This window comes from Bos taurus, chromosome 2 (genome assembly GCF_002263795.3).
Source record: "Bos taurus isolate L1 Dominette 01449 registration number 42190680 breed Hereford chromosome 2, ARS-UCD2.0, whole genome shotgun sequence".
NCBI lineage: Eukaryota > Metazoa > Chordata > Mammalia > Artiodactyla > Bovidae > Bos > Bos taurus.
Genome location: NC_037329.1, coordinates 103,121,603 through 103,148,882, shown reverse-complemented (window position 1 = coordinate 103,148,882; position 27,280 = coordinate 103,121,603). Strand labels below are relative to the sequence as shown.

At 38.8% G+C, this 27,280-nt stretch overlaps 1 protein-coding gene across 1 annotated transcript in view; it reads left to right on the top strand.

Annotated features, from left to right (window-relative positions):
• Nucleotides 1-27,280, top strand: part of ABCA12 (ATP binding cassette subfamily A member 12) — a 199,564-nt gene that overhangs the window by 53,213 nt on the left and 119,071 nt on the right. Inside the window, exons 3-5 of the mRNA NM_001191294.2 lie at nt 10,843-10,996; nt 23,639-23,730; nt 25,706-25,803. Of these exons, the coding sequence (NP_001178223.2) occupies nt 10,843-10,996; nt 23,639-23,730; nt 25,706-25,803 (344 nt within the window). The remainder of the gene's footprint in view (nt 1-10,842; nt 10,997-23,638; nt 23,731-25,705; nt 25,804-27,280) is intronic.

The following is a 27,280-nucleotide window of genomic DNA, read 5'->3' as shown; positions in this document are numbered from 1 at the left end:
AGGACTCCCACGTTTGTAATGCACAGTTTTAATGGACTCCCACAAATAAATACTAGGGTGTTTGCTGAATTGCTCTATCTAAGCTAACTTGGTGAAGGGAATTTTAGTACAGTGAGACTCAAAGCCAATACATTTCATTATATAAAAATTACACTCCTGGAAGTGGTGTGTGGGGGTTAGGGGAAATCTTTCCAGTTCCAGGTCACTTTTCAGTTGGGAGTTCATGAGAAAATGGGTTAAGGCACTGTTTCCCCATGCAACATTCATTCTCAGGATAGGAGTCAGTGCTACCTTAAGAAACAAGAAAAAGAAAGGAAATAAATTCTTTTTCCTAAACTCATTTGGTCCCAGAGTTGATGGAAATCCTGATGCTCCCTTTCTTCCTACTCCCCCAATCCCAAACATCACATGGAGAGAGGAATCAGTTCCTCAGTTCATTCTTCCAGTGTGGGTTAACTACCCAGGTACCGGGCTGATACGCAGTGCAGTTAACAATTAGCAGTCAGAATTTCTGCACAGATCAGAACAGATGTGGTGGCTCTGGGAGAAATATCACTCTTCTGGAGTACCCCCTCTTTTTTGCTAAATTTTAGCTGATATTGCTGGATCTGTGTGGGAGGGGAGCTTATCTTAGGGGAGAGGCTGCAACTGATGTGGCTCAGTACAGTGGCTCTCAGCCCATGTCTCTATCAGGTCTTTTTTATATGACCAATCCACACAGTCATACCAATGTATACCCAGCTTCATATCAGCCCTGCCCCAGAGGCCAGAAGGCTCTCTCCTGGTCAACCACATCCAGAGAGAATTAAGAAATTAAGCTTAATAGGAAGAATGTCCTGCAATGAAGTGAGGAGTCAGGATTAATTCTTTTTTTCTTTTAACTTTAACTTAGAAGCAAATAAAACTGTTGCCAAGATTCTGTTTGTGAATGGCCATGGCAGGGAGATTTTAAAAATGCAATTGTGAGTCCCTCTGCATAAAAGACAAGTTTCAGAAAGGCAAAATACGAGTTAAGGTTAGGCCATCTAACAGGACAAACAGACCCCACTCACCCAAGATGAATTGTAGAATTCAACATTCTTTGCCAAGTGGGAATATTTTTTAATAGTATTTTGGAGATTCTTACTTTTAAATTTCTCCAGAGTCAGTCCATATGGGAGTTTTTTATCTAGCATATATGTGTTCCTGTTGTGTGTCCTAGCCTTGAATCAAATCATTTTGTTTATGATTTGAATAGATCAGACCATGCCCTTTGGAAGCCATCACCCAGAAGGGTCCCCTTAATATTCAGAAAGAAGGGCTGTTCATTCTGTTCTGGAAACTTAGTAATGTGGGTTATGGAGCCCTTTTGACTGACCATCAACTCAAGTGTGTACTTTGAAAACTGAAGAGATAACATCCAAAGAGATTGCAATATCCCTAGTCCAAACTGCCTCATCCTGTTATCTTAAAAAATAATAATAGTAATAAACTAAAGACACAAAGCAGGCAGGAATCGTCCCCCACTTCCTCTCATGCCTGCAACTGCATAGCCAGAGCCCAAAATGGTCTCCACAGGGACATTTTTTGCATCTTTCAAAATCCATTGACTGTGGTTCTTAGAAGCAGCTCCAGGGAGAGTGGGAGATGTGGGAAGGATCCCAGCATGCAGAATGCCATCTCAGTCACCCAAATCTGTTCTTTTCTCAATAACTTTAGCCAGTTTGTTGTTGTTGTTCAGTTGCCAAGTCGTGTCTAACTCTTTGCAACTCCATGGATTGCAGCACACCAGACCTCCTTGTCCCTCATCATCTCCTGGAGTTTGCCCAAGTTCATGTCCATTAAATTGGTGATTCAGTTCAATTGATTGACCATCCAACAGTCTCATCCTCTGCTACCCTCTTCTCCTTCTGTGTTCAATCTTTCCCAGCATCAGGGTCTTTTCCAATGAGTTGGCTATTTGCATCAGGTGGCCAAAGTATTGGAGCTCTAGCCATTAGACATATACAGACACCAACCTTTTGTGTATAGGACCTCCTTACCCACCGCTTTAAGGATTAGACATTGTGCCTCAGCCCTCACTGCCAGTAACAGTCTACATTTGCCAATGGATTTGAATTTGGGAAAGCACTTGTGAAGCAAGACTTGTCTGGGGAGAATTAGGAAAGATGTGTCATGACACCACACCCACTGAACATGCAGTAATTGAAGCACTACACCAGTTGATACAGGTACACATTATGAATTACTAGGGGAAGAAACATGGCATGCAATCCTCTTATCCACCCATTGGTTCACAGCACAGAAATGAGAGACCAGGCAGAACAGCAGAGCCCTAGCCACTGTGTGTGAATTAGACAAATGTTGCAATAACAGTGAGCATTGGTAACTCATGATTCTGTGTGGCCTTTCCTTCCTCAGCGTTCATAGGACTTTACACAAGCTGTATCCAATTAATCTCCCTTGTGCCCCATGAGGTGGCAAGGCCCATTATCCTCAATTTGGTGGATGTGAAAATAGAGACATAGATTAATTTACCCTGGGAATTCAATGAATCAACAGCAAAACCAGAGGTGGTACCTGTTCTTCAAAGTTTCAGTCTGTTCATTCCAAGATGTACTGAAACTTAACTGAACAAAATATTTTTTTCATTATTGTCCTATGTCATATAGTTCTAGATCCATCCCTGGCCTCTTGTTTTTCATGTGACCTTGAGTAAAATTGTTTGGTCTCTCTGAGGTTATCTGTGAAATGGGTGTACACTTGACTTACCTATCTTATAGAGCTGTCATGGGGTTCACATGAAATGCTGCTGCTGCTAAGTCACTTCAGTCATATCCAACTCTGTGCGACCCCATAGACGGAAGCCCACCAGGCTCCCCCATCCCTGGGATTCTCCAGGCAAGAACACTGGAGTGGGTTGCCATTTCCTTCTCCAATGCATGAAAGTGAAAAGTGAAAGTGAAGTCGCTCAGTCGTGTCCGACCCTCAGCGACCCCATGGACTGCAGCCTTGCAGCCTCCTCCATCCCTGGGATTTTCCAGGCAAGAGTACTGGAGTGGGGTGCCATCACATGAAATGATAGCTGTTTAATTCTGTCAAAATGTGAATCTTTTTTTTAACCCAATATTTTACTATGTATTTTCAATTATATTTTATTCACAGTAGTTTTGACATTTCAGGAAAACAAATGACTTCTATATGCAGTTTATATACTAAAACCATGATGAGCTTTGAAATCAGACACTAATTTGCTTTCTTTCTAACACACAAACACACTCATACACAAATACAAATAACCCAGAGTTACATTTTAAAATGTTTAAATGAAAGAAAATTTAATAGAAGAATGAACCTTACTTAGAACCTCCTCAGTGCCAGCCACACAGTATCTGTTCAGTAAACATTTATTTAATAGATGATGGATGAATTCACTTTGTGGATAATAAACTGAGCAGTTGGTGTTAGAGATGTCAATGTGTACTAGCTAGATTTCTGTAGAAACCAAGAACTAAATGGCCTGTAACAATAAATGTTATTGATTTCATTAATCAATATCAGTCTATCTATCTTATAGATACATGAATATAATGCAATATTATCCTTTGTACTTATCCACTGAGCTTACTGTTAATATATCCATTGTTATCCTCTGAACTTACTATACTTGGTGATAAAATTGGAAACTTTGCCTTACAAATAACAAGGATGTATATTATGCTAAAATTCTAAATCATTCTGTCTTACTGTGACCCTCAGGGACTCATCTATTCATTGATTCATTTATTAATATAATTAATAATTGCTTACAATGTGCCAAGCATTGTGCTGAGAAATATGTTAGAACTTTTCTTTCTTTCACATAGCTTATTCTTTAGTCTTTCAAAAGGGCAGTTTTATTGAGCTGATGGCTCTGAAGATTCTCAGTCCTATCAGTATTTAACCCCAAGCTAAGACCTCTACGGCTTCCCTGGTGGCTCAGCGGTAAAGACCTGCCTGCAATGCAGGAGATGTCAGCAGACATGGGTTCAATCCTTGGGTCAGGAAGATCCCCTGGAGGAGATGGCAATCCACTCCAGTATTCTTGCCTGGGGAATTCCATGGACAAAGGAGGCTGGTGGGCCAGAGTCCATGGGGTCCCAAAGAGTCGGACACAATTGAAGTGACTTAGCGTGTATGTATGCAAGGTCTCTCTGGACCGTGAAGGTAAAATAAATAAAAGCAGTTTTTCAGAAGGAATGAAGTCAGAAAGATCCTTTCTATTTGATTTTACCTTGTGGTGGGCAGGGGAACAGGATCAGGACAAGCTGATCCTCTAAGTGGAAGGTGTGTGGGAAGGAGAACAAGGGCAGTCCTGTAGTGCCTGACAATTTGAAATGTCAGGTTTTATGTCGTTCATAATTTTCAATATGTCTTTTACAATGCAATTGAGAATAAAACTTTCTCAAAAACTAGAAGAAGAAAAGGACTTACTTAAATAAATTATTACACCTTTACTTCTGAGATTCATTTTCTTTCTCCTATTTGTTTAATTCATATCGGGTTATTGGATCATTTGTAGGTAATGTTTCTAGAAATGTTTGTCCTATTTCGTGTACTTGTCATGGTGACAGATTGTTGCTATGATGTTTCACAAGGCAACTTCTCATTTGCCTGCTTAGAAGGACTGATACTTTTTCTACAAATGTGACCCTGTATCCAAAAAGGTAAGAAAAACATAACCCCTCAAATGAATAACTCCATATTTTTAAAAGCCAGGATTTTATTCCAAAATTTATCATTCACCTCTCCGCTAGGGTAAAGAACAAATTCCTTTCACCTGAAAACACAAAAAAATCACCTAGGTTGGGTTCTGAACTGCTTTGAGAAAAACACAAAGAAACACAGTGGAAGTTCTCCGATTCTACCATTATTATAATATTTACAAATGTCACCAAGGCAGCCTGCAGAATGCTTTCTGAGCCTAATGATGTCAAATGGAAGCAGCTTCATTACCAAAAAGGCTGTGACATTTCTTTCTCTAAAAATACAATAAGTAGAAAATAGTACTTCTATAGATAGTGCCAGTGAGCAACAAGCTCCTGAATGTATTATGGAAGTGGGCAAACATCCTTCTGTAGTGATGAGAAAGAAAAAAACGGAATAAGAGAAGATGTTGGGAAAAATACATTTGTGGCTGTATCAGTGATAAAGAGATAGAGGGCTAGGTGAGAGAAAGGGCAGTAGCAGGAGGAGGAGAGAAAAGAAGACATGGAAACAAGAAGGCGGTGTGTGGAAAGGAAAGACAGAAGACTGAGAAATAGAGAAAAGGGAATAGTAAATAGATTAGTTGAGATAAGGGAAGAGGAAAAGAACGAGTGAGGATGAGTGCAAGCAAGAAATGAACGAGGGACTTCCCCGGTGGTCCAGTGATTAAGAATCTACCTTCCAATGCAGGGGATGCAGGTTTGATCCCATTCAAAAAACTAAAATCATGGCATCTGACCCATGGCAAATAGGTGGGGAAAAAATAGAAACAGTAACAGAGTTTATTTTCTTGGGCAACAAAATCACTGCCGATGGTGACTGCAGCCATTGAAATTAAAAGACACTTGCTCCTTGGAAGAAAAGCTATGACAAACTTAAATAGTGTATGCAAAAGTAGAGACATCACTTTGCCAACAAATGCCCATATAGTCAAAGCTATGGGGTTTCCAGTGTCATGTATGGATGTGAGAGTTGGACCATAAAGAAGGCTGAGCACTGAAGAATTGATGCCTTTGAACTGTGGTGCTAGAGAAGACTCTTGAGAGTCCCTTGCACTGCAAGGAGATCAAACCAGTCAACCCTAAAGGAAATTAACCCTGAATAGTCATTGAAAGGACTGATGCTGAAGCTGAAGCTAGCTCCAATACTTTGGCAACCTGATGCGAGGAGCTGACTCATTTGAAAAGACCCTGATGCTGAGAAAGACTGAGGACACGAGGAGAAGGAGGTGACAGAAGATGAGCTGGTTGGGTAGCATCATTGACTCAGTGGACACGAGTTTAAGGAAACCCTGGAAGGTAATGAAGGACAAGGAATTCTTGCATGCTGCAGGCCATGGGTCTCGAAGAGTCAGACACGACTGAGTGACTGAACAACAGGGAACTAGTATCCCACATGCTGCGGACAACTAAGGCCATGCATGACAACTAGAGAGTCCCTCACGAAGAGCTGATGTAGCCAAATAAATAAAATAAATAAACATTTTTTTAAAAAAAGAAATGAATGGGGCAGGAGAGGGAGAAGGACATGTGTAAGAGGTTATCCTCCTGAGGGTTCAGTAAACTACAGTCTATGGACCAAATCCAGTCCATTGGCTTTTCCTGTAAATTAAGCTTAATTGGAATACAAGCTGGCCCATTGATGTGTATATTGTCTATGGCTGCTTTCATGCTACAATGGCAGGGATGAGTATTTGTGATAGAGCCAGTATGGACCACTTAAAATATTTACTATCTAACTCTAAAGGAAAAGTTTGCAATCCAATGTTCAGTTCAGTTCAGTTACTCAGTCATGTCTAACTCTTTGCGACCCCATGGACTGCAGCAGTCCAGGCCTCCCTGTCCGTCACCAACTCCCAGAGCTCGCTCAAGCTCATGTCCATCAAGTCGGTGATGCCATCTAACCATATCATCCTCTGTCATCCTGTTCTCCTCCTGCCTTCAATCTTTCCCAGCATCAGGGTCTTTTCAAATGAGTCAGCTCTTTGCATCAGGTGGCCAAATTATTGGAGCATAAGCTTCAGCATCAGTCCTTACAGTGAGTATTAAGGATTGATTTTCTTTAGGAAAAACTTGTTGGATCTCCTTGCAGTCTAAGGGACTTGCAAGAGTCTTCAACACCACAGTTCAAAAGCATCAATTCTTTGGAATTCTGCTTTCTTTATAGTCCAACTCTCACATCCATACATGACTACTGGAAAAACCATAGCTTTGACTAGATGGACTTTTGTCAGCAAAGTAATGTCTCTGCTTTTTAATATGCTGTCTAGGTTGATCATAACTTTTCTTCCAAGGAGCAAGCGTCTTTTGATTTCATGGCTGCAGTCACCATCTGCAGTGGTTTTGGAGCCCAAGAAAATAAAGCTTGTCAGTAATCTAATCTTATTGTTCTTAAACTTTAGTGTGCATCAGAATTGCCTGGAGGGCTTGTTAAAATAAAGATTGCTGAACCCCATCCCCAAAGGTTTTGGTTAAATAGATCTGAGGTAGGATCTCAAATTTTCCTTTCTAATAAGTTTCCAGGTGATGCTGGTTCTGTTGGGCCAGGGCTTGCACTTTGACAACTACTGCTTTTATTTGTACATAATGTCACACATCAATATTGTGCTGAATAAGGACATTTGTGCAGTAAGGGAAACAAAACCAAACTTGATCCTCTTTCTAGATAAACATAGATGTACAGATGGATATCATAATTCTTTACAAAGTATCTTTTTAAAAATTCTTAAACTGGATTTTTTTATAATGCCTATTTCATTCTTAAAACAATGACAACTAAATTTGATTTAGTTAAAAGCTTAGTTAACTGGTAGTTTACTACTAAAAATGTTTGCTTTGCATCCATTCCCTGTAATAACATTTCATGGCTACATGGGATACAATAGGTGCTTAATAAATCAGTGTTATTGTTGTTGCCACAGACGCTCTTATTTTAATGAGTATATGGTTCTTGTTAAAAGGTGATGGTAAAATACGTAATTCTGGCAGTTCACGTTCTGCACAACACTGTGTTAACTTAACTTTGTACACACGTCAGCCAGTTCCTCTTTTCCTTGAACCCATTGTAACAGGTTAAACATCAATTATCAAAAAACTGCAAAATGTTGACTGTCTATACTTTTTGAACACAATAGGGTCTTGTTTCTGAAGAGATTCCTTAATGAATTTTCCTATAAAATAGGCATATCTATTATTAATCACATCAAGGAATGTTGTAGGTTTAAATTCTTTCAAATTTTTATTTAATAATTTACAAACTGTAATTAGTTCCAGAATAAGTAACACTGGCTGTAATATTCCACCTCTTCCTAGATCTTCTTCCCCTGACATCTTTTCCCTTCTTTTCCTCTATTCCTCTATTCCTACGGCGGAACTCCCATTGTGTTCAGCACTAGGTCAGTCACACCATCTGCTTGATGAGTGCTTTAGGGGAGAGGGGTCATCTGCAGCCCTTCTATCTGCCTTCCATTCTGATGACTCCCTGCACGTGCTTGAGATGGACTAGGAATAACCCCATACCCCAAATGAGCAGTTCCAGGTGGCATCTGTATAACAGGGTGACTTACCATTCATGGTGAAATTCCACTGAGAACTGTAGAGGTGTGTATGGCAGAATGTTGTGACAGAGTGATGTGAACCGCTAACAGGCAGTTTGCTGCTCTTGAGCTTATTCAGGGAATCGTGCTACGATGAAAACACTGAAGGTTCACTCAAGTTATCACTTGTTTAATGTTAGGGAAGACACGGGTCTTTCTGGTGTCAGAAAAAGAAGCTTCTTAGAAGGTAGTAATGAGTAGTCTGGTGGATTTCTTTCCAATTTTGTTTGAATTTTCTTTTTTTTTTTTTTTCCAGTTTTTTTTTTTTAATTTTATTTTATTTTTAAACTTTACATAATTGTATTAGTTTTGCCAAATATCAAAATGAATCCATCACAGGTATACATGTGCTCCCCATCCTGAACCCTCCTCCCTCCTCCCTCCCCATACCATCCCTCTGGGTCGTCCCAGTGCACTAGCCCCAAGCATCCAGTATCGTGCATTGAACCTGGACTGGCATCTCGTTTCATACATGATATTTTACATGTTTCAATGCCATTCTCCCAAATCTTCCCACCCTCTCCCTCTCCCACAGAGTCCATAAGACTGTTCCATACATCAGCGTCACTTTTGCTGTCTCGTACACAGGGTAACTTTAATCCATACTGGTGTTTTTGTGTTAGTTTTTCCTGTGGTTGCTGTAACAAATTACCACAAACTTTGTGACTTAGAAAAAGCACTAACTTATTAAGTTACCTTTCTAGAGTTCAGAAGTCCAGGATTTATTTAGTCTTTGTGAGTTAAAGGTGTTGGCAGGGCTGCATTCTTTCTGGAGGCTCTAGGAGGATCTGTTTTCTGGCTTCTAGAGGGAGAAGGCAATGGCACCCCACTCCAGTACTCTTGCCTGGAAAATCCTATGGATGGAGGAGCCTGGTAGGGTGTGGTCCATGGGGTCGTGAAAAGTCGGACAGGATTGAGCGACTTCACTTTCACTTTTCACTTTCATGCATTGGAGAAGGAAATGGCAACCCACTCCAGTTATTCTTGGCCTGGAGACTCCCAGGGACGGTGGAGCCTGGTGGGCTGCCGTCTATGGGATCGCACAGAGTCAGACATGATTGAAGCGACTTAGCAGCAACAGCAGAGGTTGCCCACTTTCCTTGGCTTTTGGCTCTTTCCTCCATGTCCAAAGTCTACAGTATTGCATCTTTCAGTCTCTCCATTTTGTTTCCTCTTATTTCCTGGCCAATTTTCCTACTTCCTCTTCCTTTTTATTTTCAATTTTTAAAAAAATATCTGTATTTAAGTTACTTAAATTTCTACTTATTTTTCTTTCTATTAATAATGCATACTTAGCCTTATTGCTCTTACTATTTTTTCTTTTTTTTAAAAAATTCTTTATGTTTATAATGAAAACATCTGTACTGCCACTCATTTTAATAGGTTCATGAGAACTTAAGGTTTCGCTTTTCAGTCTTTGGTCAAAATTATCCTCATGGTTTCTAAGGTTTTTTGAAAATTCATTGTTATCTGTATTCCCCAAAGGGAGGAAACCAGTGTTTTAGTACCTAACCTAATTTTGTGAAAAGATTTGTAATTCACAGCTTGCATATTGTCTTAACTCGTGTATGCTATCATCACATATTATAAAGCAAATGTTAAAGGTTACAAAACCGGTTAACTGCTACAATAATTGTGTTTTTAATATTAGGGAATATCTGCATATTCATTCATATCATTATTATTGGTTTTTAAATAGGAAGAAAATATTGCGTGTATAGGATAATTTTAAATTTTGAGGACATCAAAAATATTTCCTGCATCTGGAAGATTGGCTTCATTTATAATGCCTTTGATTACAAAAGAAGATATGTATATTGTAGGAAAAAATAGTTAATATATAATCAAATGAAAGTAAACAAAGTCATGTGAAATATACCACTAAGGAAAAGAAATTCCTCCAATTCAAAAGAAATGATACGAATGAACTTATTTACAAAATAAAAACCAACTCACAGACTTAGAGAATGAACTTTTTATTTTTATTATTAAAACTTATTTATTGTTTATTTGACCTTGCCACCTGACATGTGGGAATCTTAGTTTCCTGACCAAGGATCAAACCCACTCCCCTTGTAGTGGAAGCACAGAGTCTTAATCACTGGACCGCCAGGGAAGCCCTGCTCCAGATTTTTTAATATACTACATATATTTATATATTTTTGAAAAAATTATGGCTATTCTGGTCATACTGTTTTCTGATCTACTCTTTTAACAATGTATTATAAATATCTGTATTACTTGACATTTTTATTGGTTGCATTGTATTTTATAATATGGATAATATAATATAGATTTATTGTTAACACTCTGGCAAACATTCTTGCAGCTAGTTCCTTAGAATAAATCCCAGGAAGAAAAATTTGTGAGGCAACAAGCATTTTAAAGTCTTTTGATCCATAGGGGACCCAAACAGTCATAATCCAGAAGATAATTTCACAGAATGGTTACTGCACTTCTTTCCCTTCCCAAGGAAACATCATAGTGATTTAATTACTGTTTACTTTTTTTTTGACTTTCAGGTTACCTTGCACCTCGAAACCTTCCTAGTACTGGATTCTTCCCGTTCCTGCAAACCCTACTCTGTGACACAGACTCTAAATGCAAAGACACACCCTATGGGCCACAAGATCTGCTTCGTAGGAAAGGAATTAACAGAGCAGTATTTAAAGACAGGTAGGGGCATTTCCCAAGTGTATTCAGTTGCTTTGAGAGATCAAGTCTTGTTTCCTTATGAAATATATGGGAAGCCATCCTAGGTTAGATATACAATTTTATTTTCTATATCTACAAATGTGATGATCTAAATATGAAAGAACAAAGTGGTTGCAAACTGGAATTACCATGTTTATGTGGAATTAGGTATAATCTACTTTGGATGAATTACTCAGTTTTTGCTTATGCTTCCTTAAGGGATAAGAGAGGGAAAGACAAATTGGGAGACTGGAACAAACATATACACACTACTATATATAAAATAGATAGCTATAAGAACCTGCTGTATAGAACAGGGAACTCTACTCAATACTCTGTAATGGCCTATATGGGAGAAGAGTCTTTGAAAAAGGTGATTATATGTATATACATCTGTACACCTTTGCTGTACACCTGAAACTAACACAGCATTATAAATCAAATACTGTGGTAGTTTAGCTGCTAAGTTGTGTCCAACTCTGTTGACCCCATGGACCATAAGCCCGTTAAGCTCCTCTGTCCATGGAATTTTCCAGGCAAGAATACTGGAGTGGGTTGCCATTTCCTTCTTCAAGGGATCTTCTGGACCCATGGATCCAACCCAGGTCTCCTGCATCACAGACTGATTCTTTACCAACTGAGCTATCAGAGAAGCCCCCAAAAATTGACTATAAAAAAAATCAACTATACTCCAATTGAAAAATAATACTGGATAGTCAAGGCAGTCATTCTTAACTTCCCTCAGAGATTCTCTATCCTACTTCAAATTGTCAGTGCATTGCCCAAGACTCGATCACAAACATAAGATATAGGACAAGGTCAGGGATATTATCTTCTATGTGGTACTACTAGATATAACAGAAACTAGGAAATGCAAATAAGGAAATTAGGGATCTAGAAATCAAAGTAATAAAGTTGGAAGTATACTTAATTGAAGAACCACCTTTAAATGAGGTTAATGTGTCCTATTTTATGGTATGAGAAGCTAAAGAATAAAGATAGGGAATCTAGACCATTTGCAACCTCAGTTTTCCATCCTGAGATTTTAAATCTAGTAGGAATCAAGAGCCTAACCATTTGTAGAAATAATAACATTGTAATCTGAATCAACCATGAGATTATTTTGGTAGAGAATTTTTTGTGTGTTTCTCAAGAAAAGATGATATTTATCTGTAATCAGAGATATTTGGTCCCTCAAATTTTCATTTAAATTCATTGGCATGTAGCACCATTTCTCCTTCAATATTATCATCATGATTTTGATTATTAGTTAGAATGGGTAATACTTTGAGAGAGTAAGTAACTGCAAGCTATTTAACATAAAATATCAACACGTCAAGAATTATCTTTGGAAATGATTTGAGATACAATGTAATTGTTGGGTTGCTGGTTCACACCGGTTTTTATTGTGTCAATAAGTTATTTGGTCTTTATGAATAAAATGCTCTGATGTTCACTGATTTATTTATCAATATATTCAAGAAATAGTGGCTGAGAAATTTCTGTGTGCCAGGCATCATTCTAGGCACTGTAATACAGAGATGAACTAAACAAATTCTCTACCCTTTTGTTACTTGTATTCTAATGGAAAAGCAAAAAAGCAATCAAATGAATAAATAGCATGCTGCTGCTGCTGCTAAGTCGCTTCAGTCGTGTCCAACTCTGTGTGACCCCGTAGACGGCAGCCCACCAGGCTCCTGAGTCCATGGGATTCTCCAGGCAAGAGTACTGGAGTGGGTTGCCATTGCCTTCTCCAAAGCATTAAAGTGAAAAGTGAAAGTGAAATCACTCAGTCGTGTCTGACTCTTGGCGACCCCACGGACTGCACCCTACCAGGCTCCTGTGTCCATGGGATTCTCCAGGCAAGAGTTATGGAGTGGGTTGCCATTGCCCATAATCACCAATAATAGTAAATGTTCCGGCAAGAAAATAGAGCAAATTAAGAGGTAGAAACTGAAAGGTGAGAATTAAATAGGAAAATAGGATAGCAAAAGAAGGGCCTCTGTTGGAAGGTGACATCCGAGTGGAGACCAACAAGGACCGGGAGAAGCCAGCACCAGCATATGAACATTTAGAAGAGAAAGTCCCAGGCAGAGAAGCAGTCAGTGATCCTGAAATGGGGACACACTTGATCATTTAGAGGAATAGAAACTTGCCTAATATGGATAGAACATAGTGCAGGATGATGAAAGGGGTAAGGGATTTGTTGAAAAAAATGAAAAACCCCAGAGAAAGAGCACGAAGCATCAAACAGGTAAGGAAACAAAAGGAATTTGCCTACTGTTTTTAGTATAATGAGAAGCCATTGGAAATTTTTAAACAGGGAAATGGCATGACATATTGTCTGTGAGACTAATGTTCTAAGCATATACAAGCATTACCTCAACTAGCAACTAGTTGTGTATCTCTGCAAGGGCACCAAAAGATGACTAGAGGTATTGTCCCCCTGGGTACTCAGTGTAGAGATAAAGTGAATGAATGCTTTATTCATTCAACTAGTTCGCAGTCTCTGTGTCCCTGTGTGAGTGATGAGTTAGGCATGATTTATGCCTGTGTTCTCGCAGGAGAAAAGTGAAAGTGTTAGTTGCTCAGTCGTGTCTGACTCTTTGCAACCCCATGGACTATAGCCCATCAGGCCCCTCTGTTCATGGGATTCTCCAGGCAAGAATACTGGAGTGGGTTGCCATTCCCTTCTTTCCGACCCAGGGATCCAGCACAGGCCTCCTGCACTGTAGATGGATTCTTTACCATCTGGGCTAGCAGGAGAAGGTAAATGTTAAATGAGTGATAATAGGAGATAGTGCAAAAAAAGAATGCCAGGAGGAAATTGAAGCAAGACATCCTCCATATTTAAAGTAGAAAGAGAGCTTTCAGCTGATGTAATCAGGTAAACCTTCATGGAGAGATTGTACCTCAGATGGACATTTCGTGAACCAAGTGTTAGAGAAGATATGAGGGAAACTAATGTTCATATTTACAAACTGGTGCTCTCTTCTTTGTATCTTTTTTTTTTCTCATGAAGAACTAAGTAACAACAAGGAGAATAATTATCAATATTTAATAAGTCTATAGAGTGTTCTTGCCTGGAAAATCCCAGGGACAGGGGAGCCTCGTGGCTGCCGTCTATGGGGTCACACAGAGTCGGACACGACTGAAGTGACTTAGCATAGCATAGCATATGCATATTCAGTTCAGTTCAGTTCAGTTCAGTCGCTCAGTTGTGTCCAACTCTTTGTGACCCCATGAATCTCAGCACCCCAGGCCTCCCTGTCCATCACCAACTCCCAGAGTTCACTCAGACTCACATCCATCGAGTCAGTGATGCCATCCAGCCATCTCATCCTCTGTCGTCCCCTTCTCCTCCTGCCCCCAATCCCTCCCAGCATCAGAGTCTTTTCCAATGAGTCAACTCTTCGCATGAGGTGGCCAAAGTACATGAGGTGGCCAAAGCATCATTCCCTCCAAAGAAATCCCAGGGCTGATCTCCTTCAGAATGGACTGGTTGGATCTATACATATTACCACCCCCAAAAAAGTATTTTTCTGTGTATTTCTATGTATAAGGTCCTCAGTAACATAATAGAGGACCAAATTCATGGAGCCCCCTGAGATGAAGCATTGAGTTGATTTTAGAACTAAGATTAAAGTCCAAGTTTATTTTTAGCCTCTGTTGGTTATTCTCTAGATAGCTGATCATGTCTCTTTTTTTCACTTTTATTCTAATTTCCAGGTATTATATTGAGCTCAAGCTGTATATTGCTGTATATTCAGTATTTTCTCTAAACTACCAAGTAATTGGAGCTTAATTTGGAAATTACATGCACTAATAAAATTGCATTAATGATATCTCCCACCACGCTATTAATTTTTATGTATTATATAGCCATACAATGAAACTGGGACGTGGTTACTAGGTAAGCCATCCATACTGGGTAGGTCCTTTCACTAAAGTGCTTCCCTTTGGTGAAGAAAGATTCACTAGCATAGCCACATTAAGAAACAAAACAGTCTTCCTTTTCTGTTTTCTAAGTGAGAGGGAAAGAGGCTATCTTCGGCCTTCTCAAAGGAGGCCCACCATGTTTATTTTAATAGAATGCTCTTCTGAAAGACAGGATCATACTGAGGTCACTACTTGCTGGCCAGTTGCCAGGTGTTTTGATGCATTTTTGCATTAGCACCAGTCTTCTGTTATTAAATTCATACTTCTTAAGCATTAGCTTCAGGATGAGGTGGTTTAAAAAAAATTCAACCATCAACTCAGCATCAACTGTAACTAGCTGTCTGAAAGAAGAGATGATTATGTTTATTGTTTTCTCGCTCTTTTGCACAAGGGATGACCCAACATTATGGGACTTACCCTTATCGTCCTTCCTCCCTGCACTGCCTCGAAGAATACATCAGAACAGTGGGGGCTCTTGACTGTGCTGTTGCTCACACAGCTGGCAAATGGCAAAGATCATCTTGCAGAGCTCATGGGGTCATTATTTGGAGAAACAATTCAGCCTTCCTGCAGCTCCTGCTGGGGAATTGTCTTTATGGATTTACTCCTTGTCTCTGTCGTGTCGACACTCATCCATGACCCATGGTTTCCAAATTCATACCTTTGTTCATAGTATCGAATGGCTCTTATAGAACCTAAAACACAGTGAATCTGATTCTATTCAGAGGCATTTTTTTTTAAAGTACCAAGGCTTTTGTTTAGTAGTGAAAAATATGGATGTGTTTAGAAACTAAAGATACTATTGGGAATCTGGGGTAACTGGAAATAGAACAGGTATGCATCTTCATTTGACTATGAACATGAAGTAAGATGTATTAGGTTTCATAACTATATTAATTTCAGAGTAATGGATAACCATCTAGTAGTCATTTTAGTGAGTATCTGTATAAAAATAAAGGTGAAAACATCATTTATCAAAAACAAAGTGGAAGGAAGTCTTTAACTGCCATGCAGCCAAAATTGTTAATTCATTGAGTTAGAATGTGTTGAACATGTACCATGTGCTGGAGACTATCCAAGTTACTGTGGATACAGATGACCTTACATGCTGTATTCCCATAAAAACTTAAAATCTGGTGAGAGAAAGACAGAAACTACTAAACAGGTAAATTAATCTGTCACATGGTAAATGTGATGACTGTTTCATTCTCACTGTGCCTAAAACATTAGACAACAGATGGTGAATAGTTATATAGGCACTCTGAGACATTGTTTCTGTCTGAAGAATATATATCTTACTGTCGGATATTTTATTGGAGTGGAGAGAGGGTTGGGTGGGGAGATATCAGAAGAGTGCTCCAGAGATCTCTATGGGTGAGATCATGAAGGTCAGATAGGGTGGTAGTTACCAGACTAGAGGAAGGTGTATTTGAAATAGAAAAAGAAGGGCTTTCCTGGTGGCTCAGTGGTAAAAAATCTGCCTGCGAATGCAGGAGATATGGATTCAATCCCTGGGTCGAGAAGCCCTCTTAGAGAAGTAAATGGCAACACACTCTAGTATCCTTGCCTGGAAAATCCCATGGACAGTGGACCCTGGTAGGCTACAGCCCAGGGGGTTGCAAAAGAGTTGAACACTACTTAGTGACTAAACAACAGCAACAACATAGAAAAAGAATCTCAGAACCTAAGAAAGAAATTAATGGTGATCCTTGTATAGTCAGTTTAGAGGAATAGGCAGACAGCTTTGCCACTGACTGTGATGGCAGAATTACAAATTCCTTTGTGATGTTGCCAGATTACTCTCCCTGTCAGGGCTAAGTAGAACATAGTATGTACAGGGTTATCTGAAAGCTACTGCAATGTTATCTCCTCCCCCATATTCTACATGCTTCTGATGTGCATCTGCCCCAAAGACATTTCCTCATCTGCCTCACCATGGTGCCTCTGAAAACTTTTAGAAATGTATTAGCTCAGATATAACATCTCCAAAGTCCCTCCAAATAATATAAAAAGCCCTAGGACAGAGCAACATATTAAGGCATTTCTAAATCTTAACACCTTGACTGATCGTTGATTGGCAAGTGAGCCACCTGGAAGAGAGGTGCATGTTGAATGTGGGCATGCACATGGGCATGCAGGGATTATATCTGAATAGGGAAGACCCTGAAGGAATGAACACAAGGACGAAATTCAAGAAATTATGAAAAAGTTAAAATTTTCCTGTGAATGACTACTCGGGGGTAGACAGGAAGGACGACTGTATAACCAAGGAGGCCTTAATGCCGTTATAACATCCTTATTTGTCCCTAAAGTTAGTAACGCCTGTCATCTGAAGCTGGAGTCAGAACTGGGCCTGGAGCATGTTTCACACCTTCTTTCCAGGTGTCACTGCATTACCTGTATAACTATATTTCAGGGGGAAAAGGGAAAATAGAATAAGTTTAACTAATCCTTAGAGACAAAAAAAATGTCAGAATTTTCTTTTTAGGATTTGCCATATGTGTCTTTCCTAGAAGCAATTCCTTTCAAAGACAGAATTGCCATGGTGCACATGGATGCCACCCACACAGGCAGTCTTTCCCACTCACAGGAAATACAAAGACATTCAGTATAAGTGCATAAATCCTACCGCTATGATGATATCTATAAATGTGACATTTCCCAAAACGAACTGTTGGTAGACATGTCTGAGAAGAAATAAAACTACTCAGCCTAGTTTCCCTCCCAATATCTTAAGTTTAACATTTTGAATCCAAGATGTTCCCCTTATTAATTCCCTTTTGAAGTAGAGCACTATAAATGTGGTAGAGTTAGAATCCACTTCTTCAGCATCTTAGCAGCAATGCTGTTAACCATCTCCCTGGTACTGGACATGTGAGCTGGGTCTGGTAAAAGTCAAAATGATGCCATGGGCCACTTGAAGATTTGACTCAGCCTTTCTTGCCTCACCCAGAAGATTGAATTTCCTGGATCCAGATGAGCTTCCATGCTAGATTCAAGAGGCACCTAAGTTTTGCATAGTGCCTTAATATACCTCCAGAGATATCCAGTATGAGAAAGATTCTCTCAGACTTCCTTATACCTATTCTGAATTCCTGAATAGGATTTTTAAATCTCCTGAGTTGGTCCTAGGGAGTCGATGGGGGGTAAGTTGTCATTGAATAAATCCACTTCTCTGTCATAGCCTAGTACAGTGTTGCTACTTGGGGCCAGATAATTCTTTGTTGTGCTGTGCATTGTAGAATGTTTAGTAGCATCCCTGGTCTCTACCTTCATCCCTGGCCTCTAGATACAAGTAGTATCACTCCTATCCAGTGTTAACAGCCAACATGTCTCCAGATATTGTGAAATATCCCCTGGGAGCAGGGGAGGGGCCAGAAAATGCCCCCAGTTGGAAACCACCGGTGTAGTGAAAGAATGAACAAAAAGATTTTAAGGCAGCAAGAGCCATGAATTAGGTAATGATTCTAGGATCTTGCTCTTGCAAAATTCAAATGATAACTCTAATTTAGCACCCCCATTCATGTGTGGTCATCCCCTGGCCATATCCTTCCTTAGCTATTACCATTAACATATTATAATCCCTGTTTTTTTTAATTTGTCTCACCCCCTATATGTCCTGGGAATTTAATAAATGTTTGTGAGTTTATGACTAAATATGGTAGATACAGTGTAAGATTGATTATATGTTTATGCATGTGTTGCCATCTTTGGGTGCTTCCTCTTCCAAGGATCTTTGCAGAGCCAGGTGTGCAACAAGGGAGGCAGACCAGGCTATTTTAAAAAGTTGCTTTTTTCAGGCAAGAATATACAACGGGGCAAAGGTAGCCTCTTCAATAAATGGTGCTGGGAAAACTGGAAACTATAAGCAAGATGAAAAGACAGCCCTCAGAATGGGAGAACATAATAGCAAATGAAACAACTGACAAAAGATTAATTTCCAAAATATACAAGCAGCTCATACAACTCAATGCCCGAAAAACAAACAACCCAATCAAAAAATGGGGAAAAGACCTAAACAGACATTTCTCCAAAGAAAACGTACAGATGGCTATCAAACACATGAAAAGATGCTCAACATCCCTCATTACTAGAGAAATGCAAATCAAAACTACAGTGAGATATCACCTCACACCAGTCAGAACGGCCATCATCAAAAACTCTACAAACAATAAATGCAAGAGAGGGTGTGGAGAAAAGGGAACGCTCTTGCACTGCTGGTGGGAGTGGAAATTGATACAACCACTATGGAAGACAGAATACAGATTCCTTAAAAAACTAAGAATAAAACCACCATATGACCCAGCAATCCCACTCCTAGGCATATACCCTGAGGAAACCAAAACTGAAAAGACACGTGTATCCCATTGTTCATTGCAGCACTATTTACAATAGCTAAGACATGGAAGCAACCTAGATGTCCATCGACAGATGAATGGATCAAGAAGCAGTGGTACATATACACAATAGAATATTACTCAGCCATAAAAAGGAACACATCTGAGTAAGTTCTAATGAGGTGGTTGAAACTAGAACCTATTTATTATACAGAGTGAAGTGGGTCAGAAAGAGAAAGATAAATATCATATTCTAACACACACATACGGAATCTAGAAAAATGGTACTGAAGGATTTATTTACAGGGCAGCAATGGAAAAACAGAGGATGAGATAGTTGGATGGCATAACCGACTCAATGGACATGAGTTTGAGTAAGCCCTGGGAGTTGGTGATGGACAGGGAAGCCTGGCATTCTTCAGTCCATGGGGTTGCAAAGAGTCAGACACAACTGAGCGACTGAACTAATGGGAAAACAGACATAGAAAATTGACTTATGGATATGGGAGAGGGGAGGAGAGGGTGAGGTGTATGGAAAGAGTAACATAGAAATTTACATTACCATATGTAAAATAGATAGCTAACAGAAATTTGCTGTATTGCTCAGGAAACTCGAACAGGGGCTCTGTATCAACCTAGTGGGGTGGGAGGGGGAGGAAGATGGGAGGGAGGTTCAAAAGGGAGGGGATATATGCTTACCTATGGCTGATTCATGTTGAGGTTTGACAGAAAACAACAAAATTCTGTAAAGTAATTATCTGTCAATAAAAACAATAAATTAAAATTTAAAAAGGATAAAAATAAATAAAAATGTTGCTTCCTTAGCTATCTGATAGCTAGTGGAAGCTAATAATGAAGAAAAATAATTCTTCATTATTCAGTGGAATAATTCTGTGGAATTTAATAATTCAATGAATTCAATAATTCAATTCAATTATTGAATTCAATAATTCAATGGATGCTAATAATGAAGAATAATAATTCTTCATTATTCAGTGTTTGTCATGTGCCATCTGCCAAGAGAGTGCATTGTAGATAGACTCTTCCTAAGAGTTTTACAGACCAAAGAGAAAATTGATCATTCCTTCAAATAGTAAATTCCTCTTATGAGTAAACTGATAAAGAAATTAAATTTAAAAATGAAGAAAGAGTATAAAATTCTGGGTTAGGCCCTTTGCCTCTTCCCACCTCACCAGCCATTGTGTGCAGGCCCCAGTTTATGAATAATAAGGGTACATCCATTTGGTGTCCAGAGATCCTGAAGCTTCGAGTATTCTAGAAGGATCTTGTGAGGACCATAGATACATAAGTGTGGGGTTTCAACTGCATACTGATGGTGAAGGCTGTGTTTTTGTACCATCTTTGTGGGCACTTTGACAGTTAATGTTGGTGAGTATCTATGATGACAGGGCCCCAATAGGAACTTGATAAGCACACCTCACACAATATTCACAAGAGCTTTGCAAGGTGGGTGTATCATTCCTAATTTATAGATGAGGCTGCAATTTTTTAGGATGAGGCAGAGATGGAATTTGAAAGATACCTACTAACTCCAAAGTTCTTCTACACTCTGGCAATACCATCTATTTTTATTTAATCAGCTATTCAGTTTTATATACTAGATGTTTCAAATAAAAAGATCATCATGGTGCCTACTTCCAAAGATGTCACAGCCTAAAATGGAAAAGTGATAGGAATAAGTACACAAGCAAACATAGCACACTTAACATTGATATAAACTCAGTATGTACAAAGTGCTTAAATTGTGTAAAATATGGAAATCCATTCATTGTCTAAGAAGCATAGAGTTCTTTGTCTATAAGCATGGTCAGAGATTACCCTGAACTCAGTAAGACTAGCTACCTTCCTGTCCTCCTTTAGCAATTTAATAGGGAGCTGCTGTTAAGTCACTACAGTCGTGTCCGACTCTGTGCGACCCCATAGACAGCAGCCCACCAGGCTCCCCGTCCCTGGGATTCTCCAGGCAAGAACACTGGAGTGGGTTGCCATTTCCTTCTCCAATGCATGAAAACGAAAAGTGAAAGGGAAGTCGCTCAGTCATGTCCGACTCTTAGCGACCCCATGGACTGCAGCCTACCAGGCTCCTCCATCCATGGGATTTTCCAGGCAAGAGTACTGGAGTGGGGTGCCATTGCCTTCTCCGTAATAGGGAGCTAAAAGAACCAATTACCTTTCCTGGAGGAGATAAACTGAATTTTACCTTACAGCCTTAATTCGTGTTTTTACCCACAATGCTTGCTGTTGTACATTTACTTTGTGGTTTCCATTTTGAGTTACAGATAATAATTGTGCAGTGGCAGAGTATGCATGCCATCACACTACATGCTGTAAATACAAAATGAACCGGGGAAATTTTCAGGATGATGAACTGCAAAGCACATATGATATCCCATGCTCTCTCCCTGACAAAAAGCCATACCAGGACCACCTAAGAGGAGGTGAACCACCTCCCCACTCCTGTAACATGAGATGCGTGGACCACCATGTAACTATGGCCACTGGTCAAGGCAGGTCCCGTTAGAAAAGAAGCCTCCAGAGTTCCTTGTCCAGAGGAGCCATTTTCTGTTGAGTAAGTTCAGAACTGTTGAGCCAGTGGCTTTCTGGGAAAGGGATGAACTTGTCTTTCGTGTTGAAAGAATATTTGAAGGAGTAGTTTTAGGGCTTTTACCTGAATGTGGGGAAATGGGCAAGATGTCCCCTATGGAGGAGATGCAGCTTTTGCTTCTCCAAGCTCATACTTCTTAGTTTCTTATCACCTCTTGTTTTCCTCTCCGACTCCTATTTATTACTCAGTCTTTTCTCTTGCTCTTTCTTTGCTCTTTTTGATCTTTGTTGCTTTCCCTTTGGTTTTTGTTGCTGTCCCTATTCCTTAAAATTTTTATGAAGGTAGTTTTCCCTTTATTTTCACAATGTGTTGATATTCAGTACTACTCCTTACAATATTTCAAGCTGAACTAAAAAAGTGTCAAGAAAAAGAAAAGTGAAACTGACTTTCTCAAACTATTTAAACTTTCTGTTTGAGAGAAAGGAAAAGGTCCAGGTCAGTTCTTATTTTTATCTGAACAGTTTTCCCATCCAAATAGTCAGCATAAGGAATATAAGAAGATTTAGAGGAATATAGCCATGGTCATGAATAATTCAAATATACATTAAGAATGCAGAACTTTGGGAGCAACCGATACATTTTATAGAGGATACTGGAAGAACACTAGGGAATGAAGACAAATATCACCTTTTCTTATCATTTTTATTAAAAGGACACACTGGGGAAAAAAGATTTTTTTTTTTCCAATTATAAATCATAAAGTACCCTGGAACCAGGATTTGGATCTTGTTTCTAAAAAGGAAGTCAAATCAAACCACAGTGGCAAGCAGAACTTCTTGCTTTTCTGCTCTTGTCTTTTTATATCTGTTCTTATGTACCTTCAGTAAGCTTTTTATAAACAATCAGACAAAATTCACATTATTCACTCCAGACATCTGGGCTTATTTCATTCTTGAAATAGATACATTTGTTTCAGATACTTACTTTAGGTATATCAAGTTTTCAAGAAAATGTGATTATTTCTATTTTAAAAATAATAAATAAGAAGTTAGTTTAAAAAAAGAAGAAGAAGATTGCTGAATTGTGGGATAGTCCAATAGTGTTTTCTGCCAAAAGGTGGTGTGATCATGTTGTACAGAGTCCTGGCATCATGTGCTATCGTTACAGCCTTGATACATTCAGTGAAGTTAAAACGCTGCATGCTTCATTCTTTCTTTGACATCTGGTGCCACCTGCCATGACACCAACCATAGTACCTAGCACAGATTAGATAATCCATAGATGTGTGTTCTGCCCCTTCTTCTTTGAATCTTTCTTGAAAGTATTCATCTTTGATAATCTTCAAAATGCCATCTATAATTTAACATAGAAACTTGTTTTCCTTTAAAGGTTGACAAATCAGCAGACCTTTATTTCAGTACCCAAAGCAGTCTTTGACTCTCATCTGTTTGGGATCCACCATGTTTTTAAAAGAAAGTATATATATATTGTAAATATTTTTAGTGTTTAGCTCTATGTTCTTTTTTACTGTAAGAATATAGTAAAAAAAAAAAAAACTATTTCAACCTTATCTAGACCATTTTCTCTGAAGAAAAATTTACTTTGTAGGACCCCTTATATATTCATTGATATATGGTGAAGTGAGTTTTGTCATAAAATCCTAGAAAGTAGATTAAAAATTTGAAAGTCCTAGGGGAGCCCTGCAATCTACCACATAACACTTTGCTGTAACTAACTGAAATTAATGTGAGTGATACAGAGTTCTTGCTTTTTCTTCTCTAGTAAAATCCTGAGAAAGTCATCCAACCTGGAGAAGGACAGCAATTTATCACTCCAGAGTACTGAAGTTCCACAAAAAAGGCACGCGTCACCGGGTAAGCTATCCTCTTCTGTCTAGTTTAGAACAGGCCTTTTGGAACAACCAGTAAAGGTCTCATCTTTAAAAGTTGTACTTCTAACAATTCAAGCAAAGATGGAATGCCCAGCCTATCCTGAGAGATCTAAACACTCCTTACAGTTGCCTGAGTGTGGTGGTGCCATTATGCAAAGGTCTTGAGAATAATTGGAAATTAAGTTATTACTGTGATACACACTAGGAGCAAAAGCCTAAATGGTACTAATATAATGTTGAGAATTACACACTTTCCGACAATTGACCAGGAACTCTTCCATTGTCTACAGTTAAATGACACCGGGATGGTTAGAATGCCCAGCAATAAAACATATTGAATGGAGTCTCAGAGATTTGTCTGAGCTTTACATTTTATTTGTGAGGAATATGAGGCCCAACAAGGTTAAGCACCCTCCCTGTTGCAGTCATCCAGCTGAGCTAGTACTAGGCCAACTGTCAGGGTGGGACTTTCCAGCTAATAGTCTTCTTCCTCCCACTCCACCACTCAGTGTCACAGTCATTCATCGTGCCTGTGTGCTTCCTTCACTCACAGCTAAGTCAGTGGCCCTCAGATGTTAGTGTGCAGAATACCACATGCTGAGCTTCCTGAACCTTCTGCTCAGGTACTTCTGCTGCAGATGTTCCTGAGATACAGTTATTAGAAGCCACAAATTGAGAATAAACTCTCAAGACAGCAGGACTGTTTCATATTCATTAGCTAATATTCATTAGGTGCCTGCTATCGTGTAGGTACTGTCCGAGCTATTGGAGATATATTAGTGAACAAAACAGAGATTCCTCTATGTTAGAATATGATTGGTGCTCTGGGGGGAAAAAATAACCTTTAAAAATGCCATGTGATATTTACGAGTCTATGACACTAATATTCCAGTCTAAGTTGATGAGCCACATGAAAAAAAAAATCTTTTGTTATTGTAGTAGGAATACATTTGTGAATGGTTTTGAGGCGTTAACATGCTGTGTGAATGATCTCTGGGTGTCTGACAGAGTAGGCTAAAGAACAGAATAAGATCATACTGTTGTAGTCCAGTTAGCTTTGCTCTGTGCAGTAGCCATGGATTATATTTCTGGCCAGTCATCTCACAAATGTATTGCTTTGGTCTAGAGGAATGTAAATTCTTCAGCCCCGTGAGCATTTTAACAAAGTCTAGGCCCCGCTGATGTTGGTCACTGTATCTTTGAATATTAAGATTCTTTGTTGTGAGGATAATAAAGTATTTCTATCCAAAATTTATAAAAGTCAATACACTGGCTAATGAATGCTATATATCTGAACATACTTTTCCAGCTAATGTTCCTAACCCAGAACACTGTGCCACATTATAAATGGTATTGGATGAGACCGCTTTGGGAATTACTTAATTAGAGTATACTGTAGTCTGGACTAATTGCTTCCTCCCATTTATTTGATCTGAAATATCATTCAGAAACCACTTTGGGGAGGAGAGAATTTATGATCTTAAGCAGATTTTAGCCTCCCAATTGAATAATTAAAAAAAAAAAAACATTATCACCAGATGTGTATTGAGCATTGGCAGATTCTTCAACCAGATGTTGGGTGTGATGGATTGTGGGGCTAGTGGAGGCACCTCAGATCCTCTAGGCTTGCACTGAAATGATTCCGTTTATTAGGCAATAATATTGGTGATAAAGTTTAATGATATAAACTGGAATGAAAGCAAATGACATCTAGAATGATTGGAAAGAACCCAAGAGCAGACCAAAAGCATCACAGTTTTATGTGAAAGGAAAAACTGATTGGATTCAGCATTTTGCCAGTAGGAAACTTTCATGGAAGGTGCATATTTTAACACATTTCTTATTGTGGAGTATATGAAAGCGTAAGTGATATTTATGGATTCTTGTGTGTGTGTGTGTGTCTGTGTGTGTGAGTTTATGTGTTTACTTTGCTAATCTTTTCTTTCTTTTTACAACAGCCACAATATTTCCTAGTCTAAGTGCTGATCTGGAAAGTACTGGAACAGATACTTTCAATGGTAGTCAAGTGCTTGCCCGGATTCTTAGTTTGGAAAAGGTAATTTCAATCAGCTTTATATTAGGCTCATAATAAAAAGCAGGTAAACAAGCACCTCATAGGAAGAGTACTCCCATTTGGAGTAATATCTTAGAGAGATTCTTTTCTTAGGAGCTCTTTGATAAAAAGCTTAATTTAGAGACATTCTAAATTCCTTAAAGTCTTGGATATTTATTTACTTCCCTGTTAAGTCCCTTAATTGAACTTAAGATTTTCATTTGGTAAAAAAAAATAGGGTGGCATTATATGTGATCTTTTAATTTTCTGAAGCAGGGAAGAAAAAATGCTGTATGAAAGCAAATGAAGCTAGAGCAGCCATCAGACTTGCTGCCTCATCCATACTAAAAATGCTTTTGGAAAAATTGGAGCTATAAAAAATATCTCCCCAAAGTAATAAAATCCCTTTCCTTAGCATGGCTTAAAGAGCTTACCTATGGATTTCTGTCTGGTTTACTCACCTTCCTCTCTAAGATTCCAGATTGCAAAATGATAAACATAATTTCTAAGAGGTGTGTACTGGCAACCTATGAGCTACATGTGCACTTGTGCACATATACAAGGATTGTAAGAAACTGAATTTGAATGCCTTTAGGCCGAAGAGGTACCCTTCTGTTAACTGCAATCCCCACTTTTCCTTATGGTCTTTTATCCAACCAGATTCATACATTTAAGTTACTTGGCTGGCCCATGGACATTTGAGTCCTGCTTTGCATGCTCTTCAGAAATTAAGAGGAGATCACTTTCAACATTTTGCCACAGAGGGACTGTTTCTCTCTTAGTCTCTGTCTCTCTCTATCTCTCTGTCTCTCTCTCTCTCTCTCACACACACACACAAAAGAATTTTAATAATACATCTCCATCTTATCTAGTAGACATTTCTTCCATCTGAAACATGGAGACATAACTCTGATCTTTATTCATGTTATTCGTATTCCTGTGACCTTAACCACTGCTACTTAATATGTGTCTATTAGTTCCCCTTGAATTGACATTATGTATAACTGAGGCATCTTAATAAACTTATTTATGTCAGTAAACCAAAGAACAATTCAAAATGTATGGAAAAGGCACCATACCTACCAAGGCAATTCTGCCAGTGCTGGATGATATATAAGACCTTCACAGTCAGTTTAGTCTAGATTTTGAAATCCTGGTGTATATAATAGTTGAGGTACCTAAATCACCTTGTGTAACTGAGAAAACCCCACCATGTGCCCACTTAATTCCGGTATAAAGCCTCCACAAGTCATATCAGGGTGTAAACTAGGAAAAGTTATTTTATTCCATTCCATTTCTTCCATATTCTAATAATTTTATTTTATTTATGATTTTATTCCACTCCAATTCTTCTATATTCTAATACTGGAAGCAAACAGTCTTGTATTATATCAGTTAAATTCTTTAATAGCTAAAATAGCAATGCTATTCTCAAAAAAAAAAAAAAAAAAAAAACAACCCACAATGTATTGTATTGAAA